General features: G+C 40.9%; 1 protein-coding gene across 6 annotated transcripts; it reads left to right on the top strand.

Annotated features, from left to right (window-relative positions):
* The first annotated feature begins 137 nt into the window (after positions 1–137).
* On the top strand, positions 138–25,413 carry si:ch73-61d6.3 (occludin). Of its 6 annotated transcripts, XM_034707062.1 has the most exons (11): positions 138–287; positions 389–454; positions 7,625–8,219; positions 8,911–9,102; positions 10,245–10,412; positions 17,493–17,662; positions 20,900–21,118; positions 22,216–22,387; positions 22,822–22,863; positions 24,595–24,666; positions 25,145–25,413. In XM_034707062.1, exons 3-11 carry the CDS (start codon positions 7,644–7,646, stop codon positions 25,175–25,177), a joined length of 1,644 nt encoding a protein of 547 aa, XP_034562953.1. In that variant the 5' UTR covers positions 138–287; positions 389–454; positions 7,625–7,643; the 3' UTR covers positions 25,178–25,413. The 6 variants fall into 6 exon arrangements, with proteins under 6 accessions (XP_034562953.1, XP_034562949.1, XP_034562975.1 ...); XM_034707058.1 differs by having other exon boundaries at positions 138–454; XM_034707084.1 differs by having other exon boundaries at positions 139–287; positions 24,595–25,413.
* Positions 25,414–27,529: the final 2,116 nt, after the last annotated feature.

Here is a 27,529-nt window from a genome sequence, read left to right as displayed (position 1 = left end):
CGTTTAAATGTTCTGTCTACCTTGTAACAGTCCAGTCACTATAACTGTAGCGTTGATGTAAATTGTAATGTTATTGTTGACACTGACTTTGACTTGGGTCAGTGTTATAAGCCGGGTAAAGCCCGCCCCCTGGCGGTGACAGCCGGCAGTGCAGCGGTCCGGTGTGAGGGCCTCCTCATCCCCGCGGACAGGCGGGCGGGACAAAGCACTTGTTCAGGCTGCTGCTCGGTGGAGAACCGTTGTCTCCGTGTCTCCCTGGGACAACGGTTTTACAGCGGACTACCAAAGTTAGTCTGAGATCAAACACGTTCATTTTAATTAAAGTCAACGAAGAAACGTGTTTATCTTCCCTCGGAGACTTTATTTCTCTTCATTTGTTCATCTTCAGAAGAAAAGGAGACTTTAACAGGAAACAGGGACTGGGCAGTTCATCGTTCCCGGCGACCCCCTCCAGGTAAGACGACGTGAAGGTGGTTAAAGTTTGTTCTAGAAGCTGTATTTGAGTTTTTCTTTCAGTTTAAGCTTTTATTAAAATGTTTTATTATGTTAACAAAGTATTTATGGTGACAACATTAAGATTTAGAGCAAACAGCCGTTAAGATTTGAAAATAACGTTCAGTAACGGTCCATTTTAAACCACATTAAAGGGTCCAGTTACCTTAAAGCAGAACCTGAACTACTTTATTTATTTAGCTTCATTTTCTCCTCAAACATAGTTCCCTGTTAGAGTACCTGGTTTGAGAAGTAACAAGTGAAGAGTGATTTTGTTCCTTTTAAAGTAAAGAAGTGGGTTAAGACTTAATAATCACACTCAGGTGACAGACACCAAACAGTCCCACACATTCAGATTCATCAATTCAGAAACACAGTGCTATAATAAACATGTAAAACCTTTTAATCAAAACATTTAAAGGAACTGTGAGGAGTTTTTCACCAGCTTAGAAACAGACTGAAACCAACACTCATGCCTCTTTATGACCTTCAAAAGCAAACAAAACCATGAACAACAACACTGATACCTTCTCTGTTGTTATTTTTAATGCCTTAAACCACTCAGAGGGGGTAGGTGTCAGACCACATGATCCACATTTGGCTTTAAAAACACAATTTTTTGGCTGTTTTTATGGCAAATAATCACATTGAGTGATACATCTGGCTGCTAAAAGACAGCAGGGTGAGATTTTTGTTGAAAACGCTACTTTTGCATGTACAGAACAAGAGATAAGAGGTATCACTTTGTCCACTATGGGGCGCCAAAATTGATACAAATCAAAAGTTCCTCACAGCAGCTTTAATACAGAAGCAATGTGAAGCAAATGTGTGTTCAGAAGTTGCACTGATTTATTAACATGTAACCCTCTGTCATCGATTAAAACAAAATTGGGTGCTCAAAATATCAGACTACGGTAACCTAAAGGGGACAAACATCCATACATTTTTGTTAGGGATGCACCAAAATAAAAAATCTTGGCCAAAACCGAAAATGAGGAAACCAAGGCCGAAAACTGAAACACCGAAATAAATTATTCTGCCAATTATTAGACAGAAATGTCAACAATATTACAACTGTCCCCGGTCTCCCCTGCTATTGCATGTATGGCTATGACTGTACTAACATCACTAAAATCAAGAATCTGATCGAACATATCAGACAACAAGGGTGCATGTTCCTCATCTGGTCCAAGCAGGTTTTTCGCATCCATCCCGGCCTTGATCATTTCTCGTGCGCCCTGCTTTATTCCCACATCCAAGTAATGATCTTTATAACACGGATCAAGTCCAGTCCAAAGGGATAAAGAAAGGAATAACGGGTGCAGACATGTTGGCCCTTATCCAGACGAGCGTGTACTGGCTGGGTTTTTGCTTGCGTCATCACAACATTCTGTTTGGTCCGTGTTGTTTCGGTGATAAAAGTCTTTCAGCTGAGAACCGAAAATGCACTTTTGGGCCATTTTCGGCTGAAAATTTTCGTTGGCCGAATTTTCGGTGCATCCCTAATTTTTATTAGCCTTGTTTTCTTGATGTCACGACTTCATGTCAGATGATCACAACTCGTCTCCCCAGAGTTGCAAAATCTCAAAACAAACAGAGTAATAGACTTAATCTAATAAATGTGGACAATGTGAGTATGACACGTCGTGGTCTAGCCTACCACAGTGACCAGCCTGTTATTTGATCCTTAGGTCGCCACATAATCATCCTGTTATTAAAGGAAAAACAAGCTTTGTCCAGATCTTGAGGTACCAACTAGGAATTAGTCGTCATCACAGGAAACTAGAACATCAATTAAATGTATAGATGCATGTCCTCTGTGGGCTTCCATATAACACCTTAAGTAATATATGATACATTAAAATGAGTTATTTTATGTGTCTTGTGCACAGCCTAGCATAAACTGCTCCACTGTAACCCCTAGAAACTTAAAAAATTCAGCCCCTGAATAATTCAACCTACCTGAAATTAGCTTGTTATTGACAATTTACACTCATCCTAAGGGTTTCATCCACTCAGCTCTAACATCAGTAGGTGTATAGCACACACTTTTAAGATTAAAAGTTATCCAAATTCTCATAATTCTTATGTACAAAGTTTGAGTGTAAGATAAGTGTCCAGGACTGAACACATATACCTATAGCCATAGCAGCCCCTCCTGCCAACAGGACATGCTTACTCCATTCTAGCTTTATCTCTCTCCATTTCCATTTTGTCAGGACAGCCTTCCCACCGTGATAAAGCAGTGTTGTTCCCACTGCAGGTTGTCATTGATGCCAGTGCGTCAAACTTTTATGCCCCCCCTCCATAAAACAGGAAGTAAATTTAACACCATACCATGTCTGATTAATCTCAAATCTCTCAATATACAAAATCAAGGCCCACTCCTGAACGCTTCTATATACTGATTTGTCGCCTATAGACACAGCTCCACCCTGTAGGAAAACATAGTACTGCCTTTTACCATAGACTGTATAGATAATGGACATAGTATCCGTGACGTCACCCATCTTTTTCTGAAGCCATGTTTTGAAACCAATCATCTGCGGGAGTCATATTGGAAAAACTGAGCTCAACCAAACTTCTGTGGAGCTAGTGTGAGGTAAAGAGGTGGGCTTTGCGCTTCCTCGCTAACAGCTACAGTTTTCCCGCCTGTCAGTCAACCAGCTGTGCCTCTCATTATGGAAAACTTGTATGTTTAATATCTTCAAAATAGCCGCATTATGAAAAAATTCACCCCCCTACAGTGCGTGCTTATAGAGAAATGAACTCTTCAGACTGAAGCTGTTTTTTGAACCAGGCTGTAAACATGTTTATTTCTGCAGTAAAGATCGTCTTCTTTGAATGGGTGTGTATGTGGTTTCTGGTGTTCCTGCAGCCAGCCTCAATGAACTGCAGTTTTTAACACTTCCGCATGGGCTTCATATTTTGAGACCGGAGGTTGCCGCTTGGGTTTAACAGATCTGCGTCCAAATATATACCTCTAATCATAGCAGCCCCTCTAGCCCACAGGAAATGACATTTTTAATCTCCATTCTAACTTTATGTATCTATCTCCAGCCTCCACATGGTGATAAAGCAGTGTTGTCCCCGCTGCAGGTTGTCGTTGAAGGCATAGTCCCTGATTTTTACGTCCCCCTATGAAACAGGAAGTAAATTTAACTCCACTAAACTGCTCTACCATGTTTGAAATTTCATTTACAAGATCAAGGTCCACCCCTGAACACTTCTGTATGCTGATTTCTCGCCTATAGACAGCTCCACCCTGTAGGAATACACCGTACTACCTTTAACATACAAAGTTTAAAGTTTTAGATATTAACTCTCAGATATAGTTTTAAATGTCCCTGTAATCTTGCCTCTCTCATTGATGCACTGTCATGAACATTTGGCACTTTGTCAGAGTCATAGCCCGACCTCCTGATGACAGCCACAGCCACAGCTACACCCTCATAAGTGCTTCAAATTACACATTTATGCTGACCGCCTCGGCCTGAACAGACCTCAACACACAACTGGTTAACGGTGAGAGCACCAACCTCACACACCAACCTCACACACCCCACCGTGTCTTCAGAGATTTTTTCAGTGTGTTGTGTTTTTTTGGCAGGAAGTGTTGGCCGTCTCCTGTGTGTACGCCAGTGGGTCCCGGCCTACATGGGGGCAGGGGCCTAATTGTTTTTGACAGATGTGAGGCATGTGACTGTATGACTGGAATTCCATTATCAGCAGCAGATGATAGAGTCTCTGTGTTGCAGTGCGACTCGGGCCTGTGGCTGGTGGGTGTTGGACTTGGCCTGTGACTGTGGTCCAAACTGTGAGCTTTCCACCCAGCAAGAAAACTTTAGACAAAAACTACTGTACTATGACTACACTACTACAACGGCTACAGCTACTACTGTTACCACTGCTGTTAACTCCTACCACTGCTGCTATAACAAGTATTCATAGCTGAGTCATATCCATCACATTTCTCAATCAAAATCAAAGACTCATGGTGAACTAAGACCCGGGGACTCGTGAGCCCACCTGTTGATCAACAGTTAAAGACACCTGACACCACACCACACAACCCCATCCACCTGTCCCCCCCGCTTTCTGCCTGTTCCTCCTGTCTCACCCCTCTCAGCAGCACAGAGGAGCCCTTGTTTGATCCTCCCTGGACAGTGCCCCAATTTTCTTCCTTTTTTTTTTTTTTTAACCCTCCGACTCCATGGCAACTCTATTCCCGTGACGAGCAGTCTTGACTTCTGCCCCTCCTGCTCCCGAAACAAAGGCAAGAAGTTATGGAGGGAGGGCTGAGGGGGGGCAGGGGGATTGTGTGAGGGATGAAGGATATGGGGGAATGAGGGGGGGAATAATGGGAAGGTGTCTGGGATGGAGGCTCCGAGGCGAGACCTCTTCTGCCGTTTGTGTGCCAGAGCCCCATAAAGAGAGGAGAGTTATGACCCGGGGTCGGAGACTGTGGGCAGTGCCAGGGACCGTCTGTCTCTCTGTCAGTCCGTTTGTCTGTATGTTCACATTTCTGAATGGCTGTTATCTCTCTCACTATCCCAACGTGTAGATGGAAGTCAGGGCTTAACAGTTAGAGTTGCTAATACCATAAGTAGGCAGCAAAATGTTGATTATTTTCATTACCAAGTTGATTATTAGTTACTGTCTTAAAGCTCCAAGTTGGGTTGATCTTGATTCCACTGGTGGACAAAGCAGGACATGTGCTTCAAATGGTATAAGTTGTGTTTCTGACAGAAAATCCTGCATCTGAGTTTGTCTGAATTTTCATTCGCACATGCTTTAAAACAATACAGATCTTCTATTTTCACTTTTGATATCATTGAAGGCACCAATGTGGAAGGAAAAGGTGATTAACAATCAAACCTGAGGCTGTCGCAAGAGAGTGAGAGAGCGAGTGAGTGAGCAGTGGTGATCGATGGATGTAGAGGTATAGTGCAGAGAGAGCGTGCTGTAATCAAAACACCAACATTGAATAATGAGAAGTCATCTTCTGATTGTTTTTGTTGTCCACATCTCTGCACAAACCTGCAGAAATGCTGGATTTCCTGCACACTGTGTGTCTCTGCTCTGCCCTCCATCACAGCCACTATATTTCAAACTGTTTTCAGTTACAGGCCAGCACATAAAGGGGTCTGTTCGGTCTTTTAAACATTTAATAAAGACATGTAATGTCTGTTGTTGCAGACTGGCAGAGAGAGGAGAGAGGTGACAGTGTCCCCCATTTCTATAGGTTGTTTTTTTTTTTTTTGCCATTTTTGCCTTTAATGGACAGGAAGAGAAACAGGAATTGTGGGGAGTAGAGTGGGGGAAGAGATGCAAGGCTGGCTCTCAAGGCTAAGAGTCGAACTTGCGACCACTACGACGAGGACTATAGTCTCCGACTCTCCATATATGGGGTGCACACTTAAACCGCCAGGCCAACGACGTCCCCTCTATAGGTTTTTATACTAGTCTTGTCCTGCAGACTATTGGCAGGGAGCTTCACAGCACATCACAATGACTTATAATGTTCATAGAATGACTAAATTAGTAAGATAACTAAAACATAAAGAGAGCACAGTCCCTACAGTTAAACACACCTCCTCTAGGCTATGAATGATACATGAGACAAAATATATTTTAGCTTGGCTATACATTTTCACATAAATCGTGTCTATTTTGGCTTTCATGACTATGAACAGTAAGTGAAATGTTGGTCTGTCTTCAGTGGCTTTTCTGCACCAGCTCTGTGTGCAGGTTGTAAATCAAAATGAGCGATATCGGCCATTGTGGATGCCCAAATATTTGTTGCCATGGCATAGAAACAAGTTTCATATTCTTCCCCATTTGTTCCAGCTGATACCACCGAGCTGAACAAGATGTGATATTTGCACATACTTATTTATTAGCATTTTTTATCTCAGTTTTATTCTAGAGGTATTCATTCGAGTGGTTTTTATGTATATCTCATTCTATGATATTTCCTCTCTCCTTTAGATTATGGGTGGTGGAGCAGGAGTAATTTTATATCATGTTTTTGTGTTTTGATAGTTTGTCAATTCTGACTGGTTTGTGTGGTTTCATGTTAACTGGACGTTAAACAAAGTTACCTAACCTGACTGGGATCAATATTTGAATTTTACGGTATTTAAATTCAAAATTCTGGTAGGGAGACGACTCTTTAAAAAGCTGTTTTGGCAGCAGGCTTAACATCACCTCATCTTTCAACAACCACCTGACAGGGCTGACAAACATATACAGTTACTATACAGAAGTAATCCACCTACTCTTCTCATCTTGTTTACTTTTGGAGCTCATAAAGAGGCATCAGCATATATTACAGCCTGTTTCATTTCAGGTAAAAATGACCCACAGGAGCTTTAATTAAAAAAACTTCTGTCCAAAAATTCTTGAAATTGTAAAAAGAAACTGAGATACTTAAATCTTATGTATCTAAGAAAACAACATTTACAAATAGATGTTATCTCCACTGTAACTTTGCTGTTTACATTCTTTTTTCACTCCAACAAGTGGGCAGCCAGCTCCCCGGAGCGCTCCGTGTAGAAGAATGGGCATTGTTGAGGCGTTTACACTGTGGCCTCGGCTGTCTCTTTGTAAGATTTGTAACAGAAAGAAAACAAAATTTTTAGCTGGAGGGCGGGATGTGAAACGTTCAAAGTCTGACTGAACGTGGTGGGAGCTGGAGAGAGACTCCTACAGCCTGTGAGGAGGAAAAAAGGAAAGTATTGTTGTTTGGCTGCCCTCCCTGCCCTGGTACCAACATCTCCACACTCATTCTGGATTTGCTAGTTCAGAGACCTCAAAGCTAAGGTCATTCCTCTAATATTTCTATTTCTGTAGACCTTGGAAATCAAAAGAGCTTTCTGCTCCCTGCAGAAAGTAGCAAGAAAAGCACACCAACAAGCCTCCCGTGTGCCCTCATAAATCACGCTTTGGTAAAACATTTACACTGAGCAGTTACTCAGTCTCATTACGAAAGACAGTCACACCTCGTATCTGCACGCACAGTAAGTCATATCAGTGCTGCTGGACTATCGAGCCAGCTGGACAACTCCTCAGAGCTTTGAGAACACTTCACTCTCTCCACTACTCTTGAACTTTTCTCTTTTGTTTTCAGATCTGGACTATTTTGAGCGATGTTTGACAAGCAGCACTACGAGAGTCCGCCCGTCTACAGTCCTCCTTTCACCCCCCCATCCAACAAGGGTTTCGGCTCTCGAGGCAGCTTCCAGACCCATCAGAGCGACTACAACGCTTACCCACCTCCGCCCGGATCGTACTACATCGAGGACAGACCGCAGCACTTCTACAAATGGCAGTCTCCTCCGGGGATCATCAAAGCCATGATGGCTACGGTGATCGTGTTGTGTGTGGCCATATTTGCGTGTGTGGCGTCCACTCTCATGTGGGACATGCAGTATGGGTATGGAATGGGAATGGGCTACGGCAGCGGCGGGTACACCGGCAGCAACTACGGTTCGGGATTCGGTAGTTATGGAGGAGGTTACGGGGGTTACCCAGGCTACGGAAACAGCTACGGCTCCTACGTGTCACCTTACTCAGCCAAAACAGCCATGATCGCCATGGCGGCCATTAACTTTATAGCAGCACTAGCCTTCTTCATCGCCAGCTTCTCCAAATCCAACATTATCCGCAGCAGGAAGTTCTTTCTGGCCCTGCTGATAGGCTGTATCATCATGGCCGTGTTGCAGGTAACAGTCATTTGTTTATATTTGTTCTCATACATTTTTAAAGATCCTGTCTTCAAATGACCTGTTGTGAACTAACAGCAGATCAGCAGCTTTATATCCTACATGTGCAGCATTACATTTGTGCTATGAGAAAGCTAAAACATCTCAAATCAGTCACAAACATCCAAACTAACAAACATCCAGCCGTGTTATGAATGGTATTCAAATCTGCATGTTTTCAGAAACCCCAAATACCAGAAGTTTAATCTGAAACAGGAGCTTCTGTCTGCAGTGTAACTGTGTTCAGATCACAGTGTTCTACTTGCTGATTGGTCAGAACTCATGTTATGTTTATGCTGCTGTAAATGTAATCCCATGAATCCATAAAATGAAAAAATGTTCTGGGATGCAGTCGTTGAATTTTCTTGCGAGCAGTTTGGACTTTGGAGTTTAAGATACTCATGAAAGAAAGAGTTGGATTAAAGACAGTCTGTACAAGTAGGCTTGACTGTATCATAAGTGTTTATCTGACTTTGTTCCTTTCTTTACCTCCCAGTTCTTTCTCTTCTGTTGCTCCAAACCATGCCAGAACCATTCACCTTTACATTTCATTCCAATCTGGAAGAAATTAGTTATTAAAAAGTATCCTAATATCTGTCTTCTTCAATGAGAAACTGATTGATGTCAAAATGTCTTCCTTATATTTACCCAGGGCATCATAAACATAGTCTACATCGTGGGGGTGAACCCGATGGCCCAGAGCTCCTCCAATATGATGTACAACCCCATGCTCATGATGTGCCAGAACCTCTACCAAACCACTTACTCACAGATGGGAGGAGTGGGAGGCTTCCCCATGTACAACCAGTATCTGTACCATTACTGCTTCGTGGACCCACAGGAGGTTGGTTTCTGTAGATATCTCAAGGATGTATTCACTGTTTGATTACACAATGACAGAAAAACCCTCTCTGGGTCATTTCAAGTGATCAGAAGAGCCTGATTTGACTTTTTCTAGAAGGAAATTATGTTTTATTGATTTTCAAGAACATTGAATAAATGATTTAAGGCTTTATGTAACAATTGCTTCAATTTAAGTCCTTTAGTCCAGGGGTTCCTAAACTCTTCAGCCCACGACCCCCAAAATATAGGTGCCAAAGAATTGTAACCGCCCCCTGTCCCTCGAAATGGTTAAATGCTTCATCAAAATGAGTTTACCTACATGCACATGTGGCTGTGTTTCCTGCTGCTACTGATCCTTTTGTTAATGAACTGTTAGCTATCCCTAACCCTAACTTTAGGAGTCATCTGGCAACAAAGAAAGGCAGAAAACTAATGACATGTACTTATTTGCAGGGTTTTCAAATGTAACTTCTATTTTTGCCTACATTTTTACAATAATGGGTAAAATAAGCAAGTTTAAATTATCTAAAAAAAACAAAAAAACTGGAAGACATCTCAGTACCCCCCATCGGTGTCTCGCAACTCCAAAGGGGGTCCAGACCCACACTTTAAACCCCTGCTTTAGTCTATATAAGTCCTTCAAAATATCATAAATCTTGAACTAAGTGATTTCTTCTAATAGACTTTGTTTATTTTGTCTGAAGAGCCAAAACCCCAGATATATATTCAATCTGCAAAGCAATACATTCTCACTTCTTTTTAAAGCTAGACTCAACGAATGTTTGGTTTTAACTAATCAAAGAATAAACATCTTGTATCAGCTCTGAGGAAGCGTAATTGAAGTAATATGAGTGTGCTTTTCGGCTTTGAGAAACCAGTGTGCATAAAGCTGCTTAAATGTGGGAACAGTGTGATAGATTTACTCTCACTAAGCATATTGTAGCCACTCATCTTATCATGTGTGCGCTCTTTTGTGAAGGAATCTGTGTTCAAGAAGCTTTTGTTACTTTCTCAGCACACAAAGCAGCAAAATGTGATCTGTAATGTTCACAACGTCACCTACGTGTCAGTGTACTTCTTGTACCAGGATAAAGCAGCACTATCTCCAAGCTTATCTCTCTCCCGTCTTCTCGTCTTTTCCAGGGAGTGGCCATGGTGTGTGGATTCCTGGTTGTCATTGCCTTGGCCGTTGCCTCTTTCTTTGCCCACAAAACAAGAGGGAAGATCTGGCGCTACGGGAAACCAAACATCTACTGGGAAGAGCCGCTTGTTGGTGGGAAGACCTCCGAGGGCAGAGATGTAGAGGAATGGGTAAGAGACAACCGGATGGTAGTCACAGTTTAATAAGACTGGGTTTACAGGGGATTTACAAATAAAAAAAAAAACACATTTCAACCCCAACTGACCCTGATTTTGTGCGTGCACAGCTTGCACTCAAATCAACAGGGTCACAGCGGGTTTAAATCCTGCCTAAGGAAAGTGGATGGAAAGCAATATTCACCGACAGATTTGATAAGATGATGAAATGATCAGCTGGGTTTCTATGCATGACAGGTTCATCCAAAACTGATGCGTGGCAAATTAGTGTCCACAGGTTTCTACGATGCACAGTAGGTGTGTAGGTAAGTCATCAGAGCGGTAGTCATCCGGCTAAGGTTGTCATCAGTTGTAAAGATAGGTTGGGTCACTGCGGTGATGCAGATGCTGTAAATAGATGAGCTGAGCTGAGCACATTGCCCCAGTTGGGTAGTCACTTGTTACTGTGTGTTTTTGACGTGACTGTGAAACCTCACAAGCAAGATCAACAATGTTGTTAGCAACTCCAGACTTCTCGTTTGTTTTCATCAAGTGTGTTTATGAGTCGAAAGTCCAAGAGGAGCATCGTAAATGGATCTTTATACGTTTATAGGATCCAGCAGTCACACGACTGTTGCAGTTTCCTTCGACTGAGTCACTTTGTTCAGGGTCAGGACTGATAGCAGTGAGCGATTATTTGCTGTTGGTCTACTACCTGGTTTCACTCTGAATAATCATTAACAACACGAGGAGATAGCAGGGAGGCAGGAGGTTTCTGGAGGGCCGGCCTCTGGGTTTTTAAATGTCAACATCATGCCAGTCATATGGGACTGTTACCTGAGATACGGGTTGATTATTGACTTGACCTGCCACTTTTGAATGAAAACAGCAACATCAAAGCTGACATGGAGCTGGTTTTCTTCTGGCTTGAAGACTTGTAGTCAACATTAGGTGCCATACATTTGTTTGTGAACATATTTTAAATGGTTTGCATTTTTAAAACTGCTTCTTTAGAATATTGTCTTTCTCTTGCGATTGCAGCCACTTCGCTCCAGTATCTATCTCTAAAACATAATGTCCACAACCAATGTTTGTCCACATATTATGCAGGAGAGCATTACAACAGAAACCAATACCTGGAAACTAGGGATGCAAATTCAAAGTATTTCCCTTAATGGATCTTTGGAAATGTTAGCGATGAATTATCAGTTACTTATTTAAAAAAAAAATAATAAGAATAATAATAATTCCTCTGATAATACAATTAAAAATAAACAAATAAATAAACAAACAAACAAATAAATAAATAAAATAATAATGATGTATTTTATTTATGGGCACCCTTCAAGACACTCAAGGTCCTCTTACAAATGCAACAACAATAAAACTGACTTGATATAAGAGCAAACAGTTTGCAATAAAACAAAACAACTATGACAGCAACGATTGATGAAAATAAATCTAAAGTCAATTAATCAATCTTTATTTATAAAGCACCAAATCACAACGAATGTTATCTGAAGACTCTTTCCAAACAGAGCAGGGCTAGACTATGTTCTATTATCAACAAAGACCCAACATCAAGACAGGATCAGATCCAGTCCCATCTTACAGACAGGACTCAGTCTGATCTCATCTTAATCCACCATGAGCAAAGCACTTTGCAGCATTTAGCAAGTTACAGTGACAAGGACAAACTTCCTTTAACAGGCAGAAACCTTGCTAAGAACCAGACTCAATAAAAATAAAAAGCAGGTCAAAATCAGTCTGGCTGCAGAAACACACTGAGGAGACACTGATGTTGAAGGTATGTGGAGATCCTCATGTGCCAGCTTTGCCAGTCTGGGAAATCTTTGTTCTGCATAGAATTTCTACAAGTCTGTCAGCTATCCAAAGGCTGTTAGTGGTGGACTGGCATGACCTTTTTGAATACTGCTTCCCCAAAAGAAGAGCCATCGCAGAGACCTCGAGCATGGCTGCTGACTAGACTGAGCTGAGCATCTCCTAAACCGTCAGCCAGTGGGTTCAAATTGAAACATGCTTTAAAGTCAAAACACCGCCCTGAAAGCCGAATGTGATACGAGACCACACGCTATTTATCTCTACCTGGTAGAAAATAATATCCCCACCACCAACCCGAGCGGTCCCCATCTCTATGACTATAATAAGAGATCAGTCTTGCTTTCATCACTTGCTAAAGGGTTGTACTTTTTTATTGAGGGGTTCAAAAGGCCAAACTACCTCCTTTAAGCCATTCATAAGCTTAAATTAAAGCACATGATATTCTCCTCTCCACTTAAGTGACTCAGAAGTTCAAACTTTGCTCCATCATTTGATCAAAGTAAGTTGTAAGTAAGTAAGTAAACTTTATTTAGTATAGCACCTTGCACAGAGCATAGTCACAAAGTGCTTCACAGAGTTTCAATATCAACAAGACAAATGCAATGTTCAATAAATAAGACCATAATGAAAGCAGACAGAATAACAACAAATTACAAAAGATGGTCAAAAGCCATGACAAACAAATGTGTCTGAAGATGCTTTTTAAAAGCTTCAGTGGAATCAGCACAGCGCACTTGGGGCGGAAGATTGTTCCACAGAGTTGGAGCCACATGCTCAAAGGCACAGTCACATTTTGTTTTTAGCCTCACACGAGGCACAGCAAGCAGACCCTGGTCTGAGGAGCTGAGGGATGAAGCAGGTCAGAGATTTATGAGGATGCTTGATCATGGAGAGCTTTATATGTTAATATGAGGATCTTAAACTGTACTCTGAATTTGATTGGCAGCCAGTGTAAGGAGAAGTGGCAGCGTTTTGAATTAATTGTAGTCAGTCAAGAGAAGATTTTATTGAGACATACATGTCAGTGAACAGAAAATGCTGTGACTCACGCTCAATCTCTTACACTCATAATAACACAAAAGAGAGCGCTGAACAGATGTGTTGTTATGTTAGATGATGTAGAGCTGTTTGTTTTTAGAGGATGGTTGTCGTTGCCAAGAACATGGCATCATGCACTCCGAGGTGTAAGAATAGACGAAGGGAGCCCACAGTGAATCCTATGAGTGGCACTAGTGTCTGATAACACAGCCATGACAGCTGACGTCATCTGACTGTAGATTTAACTGCTAGAGTGCTTTAAGAATTTACAACTCTTCATATTGTACAAATATTTGGGTGAGAGGTGTAGGAAAACGCTGTGCTCTAACAAGGGGATGACAGCCAGTCCAATCAGGTCATTATTCATTCAAGCGACTTGTGATCGAAGTTGTGGAACACAATCAACTATTGTAAACTAAAGCAGGTTAACCTAAGTGTGCCATTATCGTATATTGGCACACATAATCTTTGGACCGCCTCTATGAACAAGCTGTTAATGTTGTTGACCTCAACCTCATTTTCTTTATACACCTAACGCTCCGTCCTGCAGTTTCTTATCTCACTGTTGCCATGCTACCTGCTCACTGTATCTGTGCCACGCAATGAGTCATGAGGCCTTTATGACTCCTTCAACCACGATGACAGTGGCAGTCGAAGGCTGTGGTTGGTCTGAGATTGAACCCGTCTCTGTTGCTGAGCTCCGGGAGGCCTGGCATACTTCGATGACCTCACACACTGGCCTCATTCAGCTGGCGCAGGGATGCAGGCTGCATTGTGTCTGCTGCATGAGCTCATCCGAGTCAGTTTCATGGTGCTGGACACAGAAGTGCTACACAGATGTGGGGTGAAGGCATCTTGTATCTTGTGCAGGTCTTAGTATGCTTATAGTCAGAATACCGAATAGTGAGTGAATGTGGTCAGAGGCCGTAGTTGAATGTACTGTCAAAGATGATCTTTATTTATCCTTTGAATTTTGCATTTTGGCGTCCTAACAACATCAAATGTTCCCTGTCGTCTCATTCCTTTATCACACTTCTACCTCACTTCGCCTTTCCACTCTTTCATGATCATCTGCCTCCTTTTGCTGCTTCTTCTCTCTCCATCCTTCACTGCTTTCTCTCCGTCTCTCTTCATGTTCCTCTCCTTTTTTATTCACCTGGCCTCACACACTCGCTGCCCTGCAGCTGTTGAGCGGCACACTGAGGGGGCATTGTTGGGATTCTTCACATGAAGTTTGGTCTTCAAAAAGGATCCTCCTGCAGCTGCGTGAGGGGCAGCTCTCCCTCCACAGACGCCCCACCCTCCATGATTATTGTTTTTGGGGGCTAGGCTGATGTTTGGCTCCGCTCCTGCTCTGTGAGGAATTTGGGAGAATGCTGGGTAGTGTACCACCAAACAGAGCAGGAGTGTTGATGTTTTGTTTGGGTATTACTTAGTTGTAGTAGTACATTCATGCAAGTAATCATTGCCCAGAATGAATGTTTGACTCACTGACTAAAGGCTGGTGCTGAAGGATAACACAGGTGAGTAAAGCAAATGTTTATATCTGCTTGTGCACTTGAAGTATAAGTCAGATGTCTTTGTTAAATCGTGGATATTTCACATTTTATCCAGAAATAGTCATTTTTTCAAGTATAAGTAGTTTTCAGTCGAGCTAGTTAGTGCACCAAGAGAAGATACTGTGCATCTGTCGGGCTTAGACGGTCTTAAACTTAAACCAGGAAACAATACTTGCAGCAATTCAGTGTCGTTTGTTGTACACGGTGATGATATGATGATGAACAGAGCTGGCAGCAGGATGACAAAGAGGCAGGCGGGCAGGTTGCTGTGTGAGCAAGCAGGCAGAGATCACAGTGGACCTGGAGCGCAGGTAAACACAGGATTACACAGGAATCCAGAAAACATGAACATTAATCTTGTACTGGAGCTTATTTCATGCTCTGCGTTAGGAGAACGTCGGTGAACTGAACAATCTGGAGAGAAACGGAAAGGTAGAGCGGAAGTATGGATACTGCAGAGAAGTGGAGCAGGTGGATTGGCAAGAGTGGGATTGGTTGCCAAGCCTGAAAACACGCATGTGAGCAGAGAGAAGAAAAACAGGGGACACAGTAAACTCAGGAAGAGGAAGAGAGAACGGAAACAATAGACTCTGCATTCAGGTGCCACTCAATAGTCAACTAACTGTGGTGTGTTCAGGAGCTTTAAGGCCCGGTGTTGAACCAGAAGAAGTGTGCTATTCTCTGGTTCTGAACTAATCACGGTAACTCTACATGGATGACAACTTACTCATATGTAGGTTTGCAAAGGGGTGGAAAATTTTCAGTAAATTTCCATGGGAGGTTAAGCTGGGGAATTTTGGAAATATCCCAAATTGGAAACTCCATGGGAATTTATGGTAATTTAATGGAAAGGTATCATATCCAAGCATAAATATGTTTTGTTATAAGCAGACATCCATCCAAAATAATACAATTAAAACAGATTTATTTGTAAGTAGAACTTTATCAAGTGTTAAATATTTAATGAACGATCAATTCTTTCATGAAGAACAAAAACATGTTGAGTTAAATATTACTCATCCCCCCGACCCAACCCATTCAAAAATTAACAAAAATGCAATACCAACAAAGTCCCATTCAAAATGTTAAATGAAAAGACTCGCTCTCTCTCCAACAAAGTCCCATTCAACATGCAAATAAAAAAGCATCTTCCCTCAAGCTTCTCCAGCCTAGCCTCTGAGTTTTTGCTAAACCCTTTCAGGTAATGGACTCTTCCTGGGTCTCATCAACATCCTCCATGTCCAATTCCTCAACATCCAACTCTGACTCTTCCTCTTCAATGTCACTGTCCAGCCTTGTTGAGGATGGCTCTGCATAGTTATTCAACTGTACTTGCATGAAATCTGCTTGTTTTAGTCCGGATTATGCTAAAATGTATTTTCCCCAACTATATTTAAGTTCCCTATTAAGAGCCAACCTTCAATTTAGTAAATTCCTGGTTTATTCCCATGGAAAGTTTCCAACTTTGAAAATTCCCGGAATTTTGCAACCCTACTTATATGACCTAACATCATGTTACAAGTTAAAAATGAACCAAAAAATAGATTTGCAATGCGTAAGTTTCTGCCGATCATGCTAACACGTACTTTGTCCCACGTGGTTCTGTGTCATCTATCAGGTCTGCAAGCTGGGTACCAAAGTCTTAGGACTTTCTGAAGTACTGTTCCAGCTTGAGGGGGCCTTTATGGGATCTTCTCTGTCAGAAACTCAATGATATTGATGATTACGACCTCATGGAGGGGAAGGGTTTGGGAGAGGCAAATGTGAGACAGTGACAGCTTCTAGATTTTAAGATTGCTTTCAAATCTGTTCTTTAAGTTTTTGTTTTTGCAGACTTCCATTTGATAAAGCAACCAAACAGCGTCCTCTTGCATAAGTCCAGGTAGCCGTACAGGTCTTAGAGATACAGTAAACCTGCTGTGAGAGGTTGTGTAACAACAGGTGTCTAATAATTGATATGTTTACTGGACCTTGTGGAAATGTAGGAAGCAGCGACCACCCCTGAGGCCTTCATTGTTAGGAAACTCCTCATGCGGGATGTCTTACCTCACAGGAAGGACTCTGATGTTCAGATTAAGGAGAATTTATTTACATGACAGACTCTGTTTCCTTGTCTTTGAGTAGAAGAAAGAAAGGAGGGCTTCTGTACCAGGTGTTTAGAAGACACTGGACAATAGAGAGATGTGTCAGATCTTAAAGAAATGTTGTCTTTTGATTAAAATGAAAGTAGAAGCTTTAGACAGGAGACCTTCAAAGGTACGATACAACCTGTATTGAGTATATCTAAGGTCATTATAAGGTTCTTTTACAGTTAGACTTTGGTTAACCTTTGCTGTCCTGACCTTTTCGAGCATGGCAAATCAAGCAGATAGCCTTCATTATTCCAAGGACACTGAGGAGACCGACTGTGTTTTCCAATTATACGTCTGAGTGCTTCTTCAAACATTAAACACAGCTTAAATACTTCTGTTTCTGATTCAGAGATAGCTCTCCTTTTCTCTCCTCACGTTAAGACATCAGGAAAGGAGCGGTGAAGTCACCGCTTCTTTAACAGGAAGTCAGTCAGAAAGTGAGCCTGTAGCTCTGCCCGGTCTTTGTTATTTGTTTGGATGTGTTTGCTGACTCTGTTCCCTCTGCTTCTTCCTGCCTGCTGTAGGTGAACAATGTGGAGGAAAGCCGCAGCGTGCAGGACGCCCCGACCCTGCTGGTGTCAGAGAAGGGAGCCGGGCTACTCAACGCATCAGCAAACAGCGTCATCTCCTACCCTCCAGCCAAGGTGGACAGCAGCTCCTACAATGACAACGAGGACGCCTTTGACAACAACCAGTGAGTAACCCTGTATTATAAACACTTTTTAATGTGATAAGAGACACCTTGATCATGGAAGGAGTGGATTCCCCTCAGTATCAAGCAGGTCCCTAACACTCTTTAAAGACATTTTCACAAACAAACAACAACCTCAGTTATGTAACACTTCCAAACAATAAATGAAATTCAAAGTGCTTTTCAATGAGGAAAATAAATGCTGATGAAAATAGACTGAATGAACATTAAAACAAAAATAAAGTGCCATTATAATAAAATAAGAAGATTAAATGTGAAATATCCATGAGAGTGCTAAAAATGAAGTCAAAGTGAATAACATGAGATGAAAGCCATTTGATTAAATTGGGATAAAAATAAAGATTTAAAACTAACATGTGATACATCAGAAAATAAACTCCACTTAATAATAATAATAATAATAATAATAATGGTGATAATAATACTGGGAAGGTTAATTGAACCTCATGGCTATCAAAGAAGTTAGCGATGTAGCTTGTCCCAGGCGAGCTCACTGTGTGATCTGTTTATAAGGAGGAGGAATAAGGATGCTACATTCTTAAAATGTATTAGTCTTGATTTTAATGTGTCTTTAAGTAACGCTTCATCAGGGAAGGTCTTTTAAATGTTCCTCATGAGCCTCACACAAGCACCAGACAGAGAGTTCTATGTTTATATGAACTAAAAAATGTGGAACTCTGTGCCTCTGGACAATAAAAGGGCGAGGTCTCTGGGTGTTTTTAAAACTAAATTAAAGACTTACCTTTTTAATCTGGCTTTTAATTTGTAATTTAATTTGAGTAATTAAATTTTAGCCCTGGGCTGCATTATTTTTATTTTTATTATCATTATTATTTTAATTCTTGGGATTTTTCTTCTTCTTCTTCTTCTTCTTCTTCTTCTTCTTCTTCTTCTTCTTCTTCTTCTTCTTCTTCTTCTTCTTCTTATATTATTTGAATTATTATTATTCTTATCATTATTATTATTATTTTATTGATATTATTTTTATTATTATTATTGTTTTTGTTATTATTATTATTATTTTAATTACATGTATTTATTGTATTTATTTAGTTATCTATTTATTTATTGTATTTATCTGATCCTTTAACTGATTTTAAAATTTTCTTTCTGTCCTTATTTATTTTATTAATTCTATTGTATTTATTTAATTTTGTTTTGAAGTATTTTTTTATGATTATGTCTTTTATTATTTTACCCATGTCTGTTGTTAGGGCTTCATGCTTGTATCTATGAAAGGTGCTGTATGAATAAAGCTGGGTCTAGTGTTCTTACAGGACATGTGTGTTAAAGTCCAAACACAGGATTAGGTATCTTTTAAAAAAATGACATCTCCATAAAAATAGAAGTTGCATTATTTGAGTGACTCTGAAGCAAACAGTGAACCTCCAAACATGTGACTCACTCAGGCAACATCTAATCACTGGTCTGTTTTAAAGCCATGAAAACATATTGCCATGCCCACAAAGGAGCTCTGCGTGTGACCTTTGAGCTTTGGGCTGGATTAACTTTCCTTTTGTTTTTTTTACTCTTGTTCACTGAAAGCTCTGAGGAGGTTTGTTTGTGAACAAATGTTTTTACCTCTCTTCAAGGCTACAAATGATTCCTCAAGCACCTTGTTTTCGTTTGCATGAACCTCCTCAGCTCTGCAGCGTGTGACTGATAGTGCATTGCTCTTTACAGTTTCATAATACCTCTGTACCTTTTGAAGCTTGTGTCAGAAATATGCTCTGAATGACCGGATTAGTGAGGACTAAACTGCTCAGAGACAAAATAATCAAATTTAATGTTGTAACAGCGTGGATTTGATGTGCTTCAGAGTACTAAGAATATCATTATTTTGATGATTTCCTCTCTCACAAAGTAAACATGGCTGACATTTCCAATAAGCAGAAGAATGTTAGCCTGGAGACCTGCACGGTGCTCTGTTGTTGACTTCAAACTTGTAATATCTGCACCACTCAATGTGGATCTCTCTTCAAATCTGTGCATTCTAGAGAATCCAGCTTGTTTCCTCATTCCTGAATCCTGCTCCCCGGTCACTGAGGGCGCTCCACATGCCACCGACTCAAATTGTAGCGTCTGAGCAACAATAACAATTAGTGGTTACAGATACTTACCTTCCTCCATATGGTGTCTTTCTGAGCCGTAACTGCAGCCTCTCGATGCACCATGTCAGAGTTTTCTGATGTTATTGTGGTCATAGTGTTTTGCTTGCCCTTTCTGTTTTGATCTTCTCAGTGTGATTTATAACTCACTCACATTCAAACTCTTTAATAAGCAGCAGAGGATCATTAAAGGACTCACTTTTGACCTGAATATTACACCAACAGGCTAATCAACAAATTTATCAAAAAGGAAAGTTTGAAGCCTACTCTTAAAAGTAGAGAGGGTGTCTGCCTCCTGGACCCTGACTGGTAGATGATTCCAAAGGAGAGGTGCCTGATAGCTGAAGGCTCGACCTCCCATACTACTTTTAGAGACTTCAAGTGTGATGAACAGGCCTGCATGCTGGGAGTGCAGCGTTCTAGAGTGTTAACATTACACATTCAATTGAATATTCAGCATACCAAACACAAATCAGTCTATTTTAACCCATATAATAGGTGGAATGAGTCTTGTGCAACAGGCACCGGTATTTGGCTATCAGCCTGCAGGGAGGACTGATCGCCGATGGTGCTAGCTCTGCAGACCATAGACCCCCGCAGACTCTGTGATCCTGAGTTTAGCCATGTTAAAGAAATCCTGCTCAATTTTGACTGTTTTTAGTTTCTTCTTCTCTTTGGACTAGTCGGTTAGTCAGAATTCATCATCCCCCACTCTGTACTTCCCCATTTCCTGCCTCTCTTCAGCTCTTTTCAAAAAGGTAAACAGTCCTCTAAATGAACAGATTCGTTGGCCCCCATACAAAGTTACCTTACAGGTTTCTGTGTTGGAGTTTCTCCTGCATGATCATTTCCATATTAAAACCAGAGAGTTTGTTTGTCATTGCAACGTACATCCAGGTAAACTGTCACCTTTGTGTTCCTGGGTAGATTTGTTTGTATTTACTCTGCAAAATCCCTGCCATGTTGACGCAGAACAATCTGCATGAGAGGATCAATGACCACCATCTCCTTTGTTTTCCTGGATAACCTTCAAGGCGCATTTCTGTGACAAAGACTTTGAGTGGAAGCCGAGCTAAACAAACGTTGTCATCTTTTCGTTGCTGTCCTGCAGGTACTCAGAAAGGACCACAAGCAGACCCTCAGAAGCTCTCTCCAACGGCGGGGGGACCAGCTCCAGTCCCTCAGAGGAGATCGGTGGTGTCCGCAAACCGTCTGCCAACAGAGGCAAGAGACGCAGACGCAACCCTGAGGTAGATGAGTCTCAGTATGAGACGGAGTACACCACAGGAGGAGAGACGGGCAACGAACTCGACGAGGAAGAGTGGGAAAGGTGAGAGATGAGTTACATGACTGTACCGTCCTGATATCACTTCATGCTCTATATATTTTAGAGAGCGATGTAATCTGATCTCTTAAACCACTCGACAAAGAGGTCTGGGTCAGATTTAACCATATATCTTTTGTGACGTGAATACTCGTGACCTGATGCAAAGGAACTCAATTGGAGAATACATCATCAGTGCAGGATGAACCATGACAAGCAGCTTTTCTAATCCTCCTCCTTTGTTGTTTTTAGCAAGTTGATGTTCATTCGTTTTGAAAACATCTTCGCTGTTCTGTCTTTAACTGAACTAAACATTTGATCTAATGATACTGTACTTATCTTTTTGACTGACAATCCTCAGTGACGTAAGCAGAAATGAAATTTGAACACAGCCGTCAGTCAGACACCTGAGAGAGGTTTTATACACATGTGTTTGTCAGAACTTAAATGAGCCATCCTCTCTTTTTAAGATAACTGAAACACATTTTAGAACAAAGTGTGAGCCGTCTGTGTGCGGCTCATACACTGTTTGGATTAAAGATAGCATGTCCTTATCTTAAAACACAGACTGTAGATTGCTGTTTAATACTAGCGCTCTCTCAGGACCAGACCTCAATTCTTGGATTTAAGCGACCAACTTTAAGCTCAGAGAATCAAACTCTCACTTGAGAGTTCAGATTTTCAGAAGAGAAAATATCTTTCTTTATCTTTTTCAGGTTTAAAAACAGTAAACGAACAGACTGCTCAGCAGTGAAGTACAGAAACGGCCCTTCAGCCTGACTTTTTCCAGGAGAGTAGTTAATCCTGTGAGGCATGTCTGTTCACATGGGCTGTGCTCAGGCATAATAAGAGAATTAGGCCAAAGGTACAAAACATGGAAGTCAGTGTAGTTTATGAGAAAGTGGTTGTATTGTGGCTGTGATTTAATCTACTCAGACTTCAACCAATAACCCTGAGCGGGACTTTAGAAGCTGACACACCGTTATTGAAACAGCCCTCACTTTACCTTTGAGTCATCATCTGTCTAGAAACTGATGCAAGTGTACATTCAGTTCTGATGTTTTCCCCTCCTCCTCCTCCTCCTCTTCTTCTTCCTCCTGCAGAGCATACCCTACGATAAGATCTGATACCGAGCGTCATGAGTACAAAAGAGAATTTGACTCAGATCTTAAGGAATACAAGCGTCTGTGTGCAGAGATGGACGACATTAACGATCAGCTGAACAAACTCAGCAGGCAGCTGGACACGCTGGATGACACCTCTGCAAAATACCAGGTCAGATTCAGAGACACTAAACTCACTTATGAAATCATCACTTCACACACACATATTTAAAACAAATCAGGAATACAGAAGCGAGAATCATCCTGTCCCTAGTGGAGGGAGAGGAATGAAGACACTTAAACACCAGGCTCCATCACATTTTTCTCAAGTTGCACAAAAAGGGAAATGTTAAAGTTGTTACTCCTTCACTTTGATAACTCATTACAGAAATTAATATACAGGTTAAAATGTTTGTGTTCTGGGATATTACATGTGAATAGATCCACATACTACAGGACAAAGACTCAAAGACTTTCATGAAAGAGACTCTAATGTGCTTTCAGAAATCAGTAATCGTCAAAGTCCCTCCGTGCACGAATACAGCGTTCTGTTTTTATTGGATTGACACACAATCCTCTAAATTTGTGTCTTCTTTTTTCCCACAGGGTGTAGCAGATGAGTATAACCAGTTAAAGGATCTAAAGCAGGTAAGGAGATATCTCTGATGTCATGTTTACTAAACTTAACTCCTCAATAAAACCCGAACAGAGGGGTCATAACCATAGACTGTATAAATAATGGACGTAGTGTCCGTGATGTAACCCATCTGTTTCTGAAGTTTTGAGGCCAATCGTTGGCGGCAGCCATATTGCTGCTGTCGAGTGATTGTGACGTAAAGAGGCGGGCTTTGAGTCTCCTAGCCAACAGCTACAGTGTTCCCGCCTGCCAAACAAGTCAGCTGTGACTCTAATTGGAAGACTCGTAATCTCAATATCTTTGAAATTGCTGCATTAGAAAAAAATCCCCCCCCTCCTACAGTGTGTGCCAATCAAGAAACGGGCTATCCAGATTACACTTATCTTGTGTACCAGGCTGTAAACATGTTTATTTCTGCTGTAAAGATCGGCTTTATTGAATTGGTGTGTATGTAGTTTCTGGTACTTCCGGAGCCAGCCTCAAGTGGATCCTCGATGAACTGCAGTTTTTAGCACTTCATTTTTAGACCGGAGGTTGTTGCTTGGTCTAAGCCCACACCCCAAATGCAGAGGCTATAGTCCTTGTCGCAGCGGTCGCAGGTTTTACTCCCGACCTCGACCATTTGCTGAATGTCTTCATCCGCTCTCTACCCCCCACATTTCCTGTCTCTCTCCTGCTTTCCTATCCAATAAAGGAAAAATTTTTCAAAAACACAACTTTAAAAAAAGAAAAACCTGAACCAAAAGCAAACTGCAGATGTCTGTGAAGAATTACAGGTTTAGAATCAGACTCCAGATAACCACTATAAAATGTAGGTGTGTGAGACCTTCTTTTGAAACCCTTATCAAAAGGGCTGTATACTTAACACCAGTGCAACCAATATACCTACTGCATATAAAAGGCAGGGAGAGAGGTTTTATTGAGTTAACAATGAAGATGACATGGTTCCTGTAATTATTCTGCAAGTGTTCATTTTTCCAAGAGTTACTTTAAATTTGTTACCTGATTTTAATAAGATAATGAAGATTGACATATGCAGGCTCCTAGAGGATTCCTAACCGGATTACCAGAGTAGAGAAAGAACAGGGAGAGAAAACATAACAAACTTTGATACAAGTCATTGAACTTTCCTTTACGGGTGTAGTATCAGTCCTGCGGCTCATCGGCCAGGTCGCTTCTGCTCATGTCTTGGTTTCAACAGCGTAATATGTCAGCAACTATCGAGGCATTTTTTGACTTTACAGCTCACTCTTAAATTGAGGCAAAGATTTGTCACAGACATCTGGCATCATGACTGCTAACCACTAGCTTTAGCTGCTAGTGTGGACTGTCCTGATTGGAAGATTTGCCTCCACTCACTGTGTATTGTGAGCAGATATTTCGCTGCTCAAAGCTCGCTGTAACTCTGTGCAAATTAGATGTGACGTTACCGTAGGTGGAGCTGAGATACTGGCTGGATTGTAAACTCCACATGATGAGATCTGAAGGTACAGGAAAGAGCTGCACAGCTGCAAAGTAATGTAATGGAGGTTGTAACGCAGAAAGAGAGCTGAACCCTTTCTCCCTCTAGATTATCTGTGATTCCCTAATAACAACTATTTATGTTTCACAATGTTCTTGTGCATGTGTGATGTTTAAAAACTCATCAGCACTCATGAGTAAGTAAGTATGATGTGTGTGTCTTTGTGTTCGTGCTGTTCTGTTGTATTAAATGACTCATCTGTGCTGTCCGTACTCTGCAGACACCAGACTACCGTGCCAAGAAGAAAGACTGTCGCCGGCTGAGACACAAACTGTACCACATCAAGCGCATGGTGAAGGACTACGACAAGAACCACTCGTGAACCCACCGAGTCCTGACACTCGACTCTGTGCTCCACTCAGCAAACACTCGCAGAGATACACTCCGACACACTGCAAAGACTATGTGACATGACCAAAGTTACCTGTACAGAACTCACACACACACACACACATATCCACCCAGAGGGAACATCCTGCATGTTAATAATAACGGTCTTAGACTTGTGTTTCCTGTATTACTCATCACTGATGTATAAAGATCTGTATAAATGTTTTATTTTAGAGAAAGCAGGACCCTCAGTAAGCACTGCCATGTTCTGTGAAGGCTTCAGCTCTTTGTTTTTGCAGCATCGAGCTGCATATCAGGATCAGAGGGAGTGGCTGATAGCGTGACGGTCACCTGACCCTGACTCACCTGTGATAACACTGTGTTTCTGCAGCTCTGTTTGCTCAGTAGATTAGAACCTTTTCTTTGTTTTATCTCCACAGATAAGAAGCAGAACAGTGCAGTGGAGGATGTAGAGGATGTAGTAGTAGGTGAAGCAGGGTGCTGGGTTGTTTTCGAGCACACATGCAGCGTCTTTAACCCTCAGCATGGTGTCACCCCCGTCATAAATGAACTTCTGTGTCAGTCTCTGTAACTAACGTTAACACTCTGAGGTGAACTGCCTTGTCTTAGTGTTCGTCTCCCACGCACTGCCATTAAAGTGAAGATGTTGGTACTGATTGTGACAGACGCAGTGAGCCAAACCAGCCAATGAGATGTGTGGAAGTGTTGTTTTTGTAAATACTGTAAATTAATCTCATCCTCATACACACCAAGAACAACTTCACAGGATCTGTCTCTTAGATTTAGCAGATATTTCAGCGTTTGTGATGACCTCTGTTGTTCGTACAAACTAAAGACCCACAATGGTTTGTTTTTTTAATCATTGAAAATGTACTTAAGCTATGCAATTTAATAATCATCCAGTCTATTTTTATTTTCCATCATGCACGCTCCTCAACAAACTGGAAAACTGTTTCTTCCACTGTGTATAAGCTACTCATGGTTTCATCTTTACCAAAATGATCGTCTGCTGATTTCATGTGTTCATTATTTTTAGTTTTAATCCACTAAAACATGCACAGTGTTAGGATCTGGTGTACGTCTTAAGATTCTTCAGTCACAGATTTGATTTGTCATGTTTGTATTTTTATGAAGAACATTGTCGTCATTTTACAAACCATTTGCGAGCCATTTATTTTTGTATGAATTTATTTTCTTTGATGCTATTATAAGACCATTTTTGTAACTGTTATACTTCCAGAAGGCATGATGTCTAAAAAAAAGTATTCGATTGTTTAAGCAATAAACATTTCTAATTCTCTAAAATCAAATTAAGCCAATCGACTTGTTTATTTACTCTTTGCTGACACTTCTGATTTAAAGGTGTCTGCTGCCCTCTGTTAGCAGGGAGCAACCAGCAGGGGGAGCAAGAGGACTTCTCTGTGGATCCAGCTGGTGCTGTCCTCTCCTGTGTAAAGACACTGAGGACTGTTCATGCTGTAAGTATACAAACAAGTTAACACTTTGCATTCGACTTCAGAGTGTTATTACCAATTACTATAAGTCAAAAGTTTGGACACACCTTCTCATTCAATGGTTTTTATTTATTTTAATTATTTTCATCATTGTAGATTAACACTGAAGACATCAAAACTATGAAATAATCTGGTTTTGTCATAATCTGGATTACAACAGTAGTCAAATAGGGCTATCCATTGTGTGCTAACCCTACCTCTGAACAACACAACTGATGATCTCAAACACATTAAGAAGGCAAGTCATTCTACAAATGAACTCTTGACAAGACTCATGTTCATTAGACACCATTCCAGGAGACCACTTCATGAAGCAGACTGAGAGAATACCAAGAGTGTGCAAAGCTGTCATGAAGGAAAAGGGGGCTACTTTACAGAATCTAAAATATAAAACATATTCTGCTTTGTTTAACACTTTTGTGTTCATTAAATAATTCTATATATGTTCTTTCATAGTTTTGATGTCTTCAGTATTAATCTACAGTGTTTACAATAATTAAAATAAATACAAACCCTTGAATGAGAAGGTGTCTCCAAACTTTTGACTGGTAGTGTATATTTCTTAGCCATTTTTTTAATTTGAAATTTATTTTAGAATATTTTGATGATGTGGGGCAACTCTGCTCTTTTTTGAAGGAGCGCTCTAACAGAAAAAACATGTTTTATATTGTATTTTATTGTATTTTTATGGAGTAAATCTGGTTTTACTGCCCAGGAGTGACAGTAAATGTGGGATGACATTCAACAAAGGGTTGTGTCTGGGAGTCAAACCTGCCACCACTGTATCAAGGACTATATCCTCTGTACAAGGGGCATTCTTTAATCACTAAGTTAAACCCAAAATCACTTATTCCATTCATCCACAGTAGACCAGAAATGATACATGATACCTTATCAACAGAGGTTCTGCTGCAACTTTAGGAACATCTGATAGATGACAAAGAAGTTTCCAGCTACTGCTTAAAGTCTTAACAACCAAAATGAGAACAAGTATTGTAGAAGTACTTTAATTTAGAAATGATGACGCATGCTTCTTTTTAAGAAAAAAGGAATCTACTCAGAAGCATCTGATCTAAACTTAAATTTTTAGCTCCATGTGTTCATCCAATACCAGGATAGAGACGCAACCTAAGAGAATATTAAGGATATCAGTTTATGGACTAAGACCCGTCAGAAGTTCTGAGGCATCAGAACAGCCTACAGAGGAAAACACATATAATGTAAAATGATATGAAAACACAGAAAAGCTGATTTTTCTCACATTCTGAAGCTGTAATTATCAAATATGTA

Source organism: Notolabrus celidotus, chromosome 2, assembly GCF_009762535.1.
Source record: "Notolabrus celidotus isolate fNotCel1 chromosome 2, fNotCel1.pri, whole genome shotgun sequence".
In the NCBI taxonomy this organism is placed as follows: domain Eukaryota; kingdom Metazoa; phylum Chordata; class Actinopteri; order Labriformes; family Labridae; genus Notolabrus; species Notolabrus celidotus.
The sequence above is the reverse complement of the archived record's forward strand: the minus strand, read 5'-3'. Positions and strand labels throughout refer to the sequence as shown.

Coding starts and splice junctions, on each gene's coding strand:
- si:ch73-61d6.3 (XM_034707062.1), top strand. CDS start 7,644: ATGTTTGACAAGCAGCACTACGAGAGTCCGCCCGTCTACAGTCCTCCT. Junction 9,103..10,244: donor GCTTCGTGGACCCACAGGAG/GTTGGTTTCTGT, acceptor CGTCTTTTCCAG/GGAGTGGCCATGGTGTGTGG. Junction 21,119..22,215: donor GACGAGGAAGAGTGGGAAAG/GTGAGAGATGAG, acceptor TTCCTCCTGCAG/AGCATACCCTACGATAAGAT.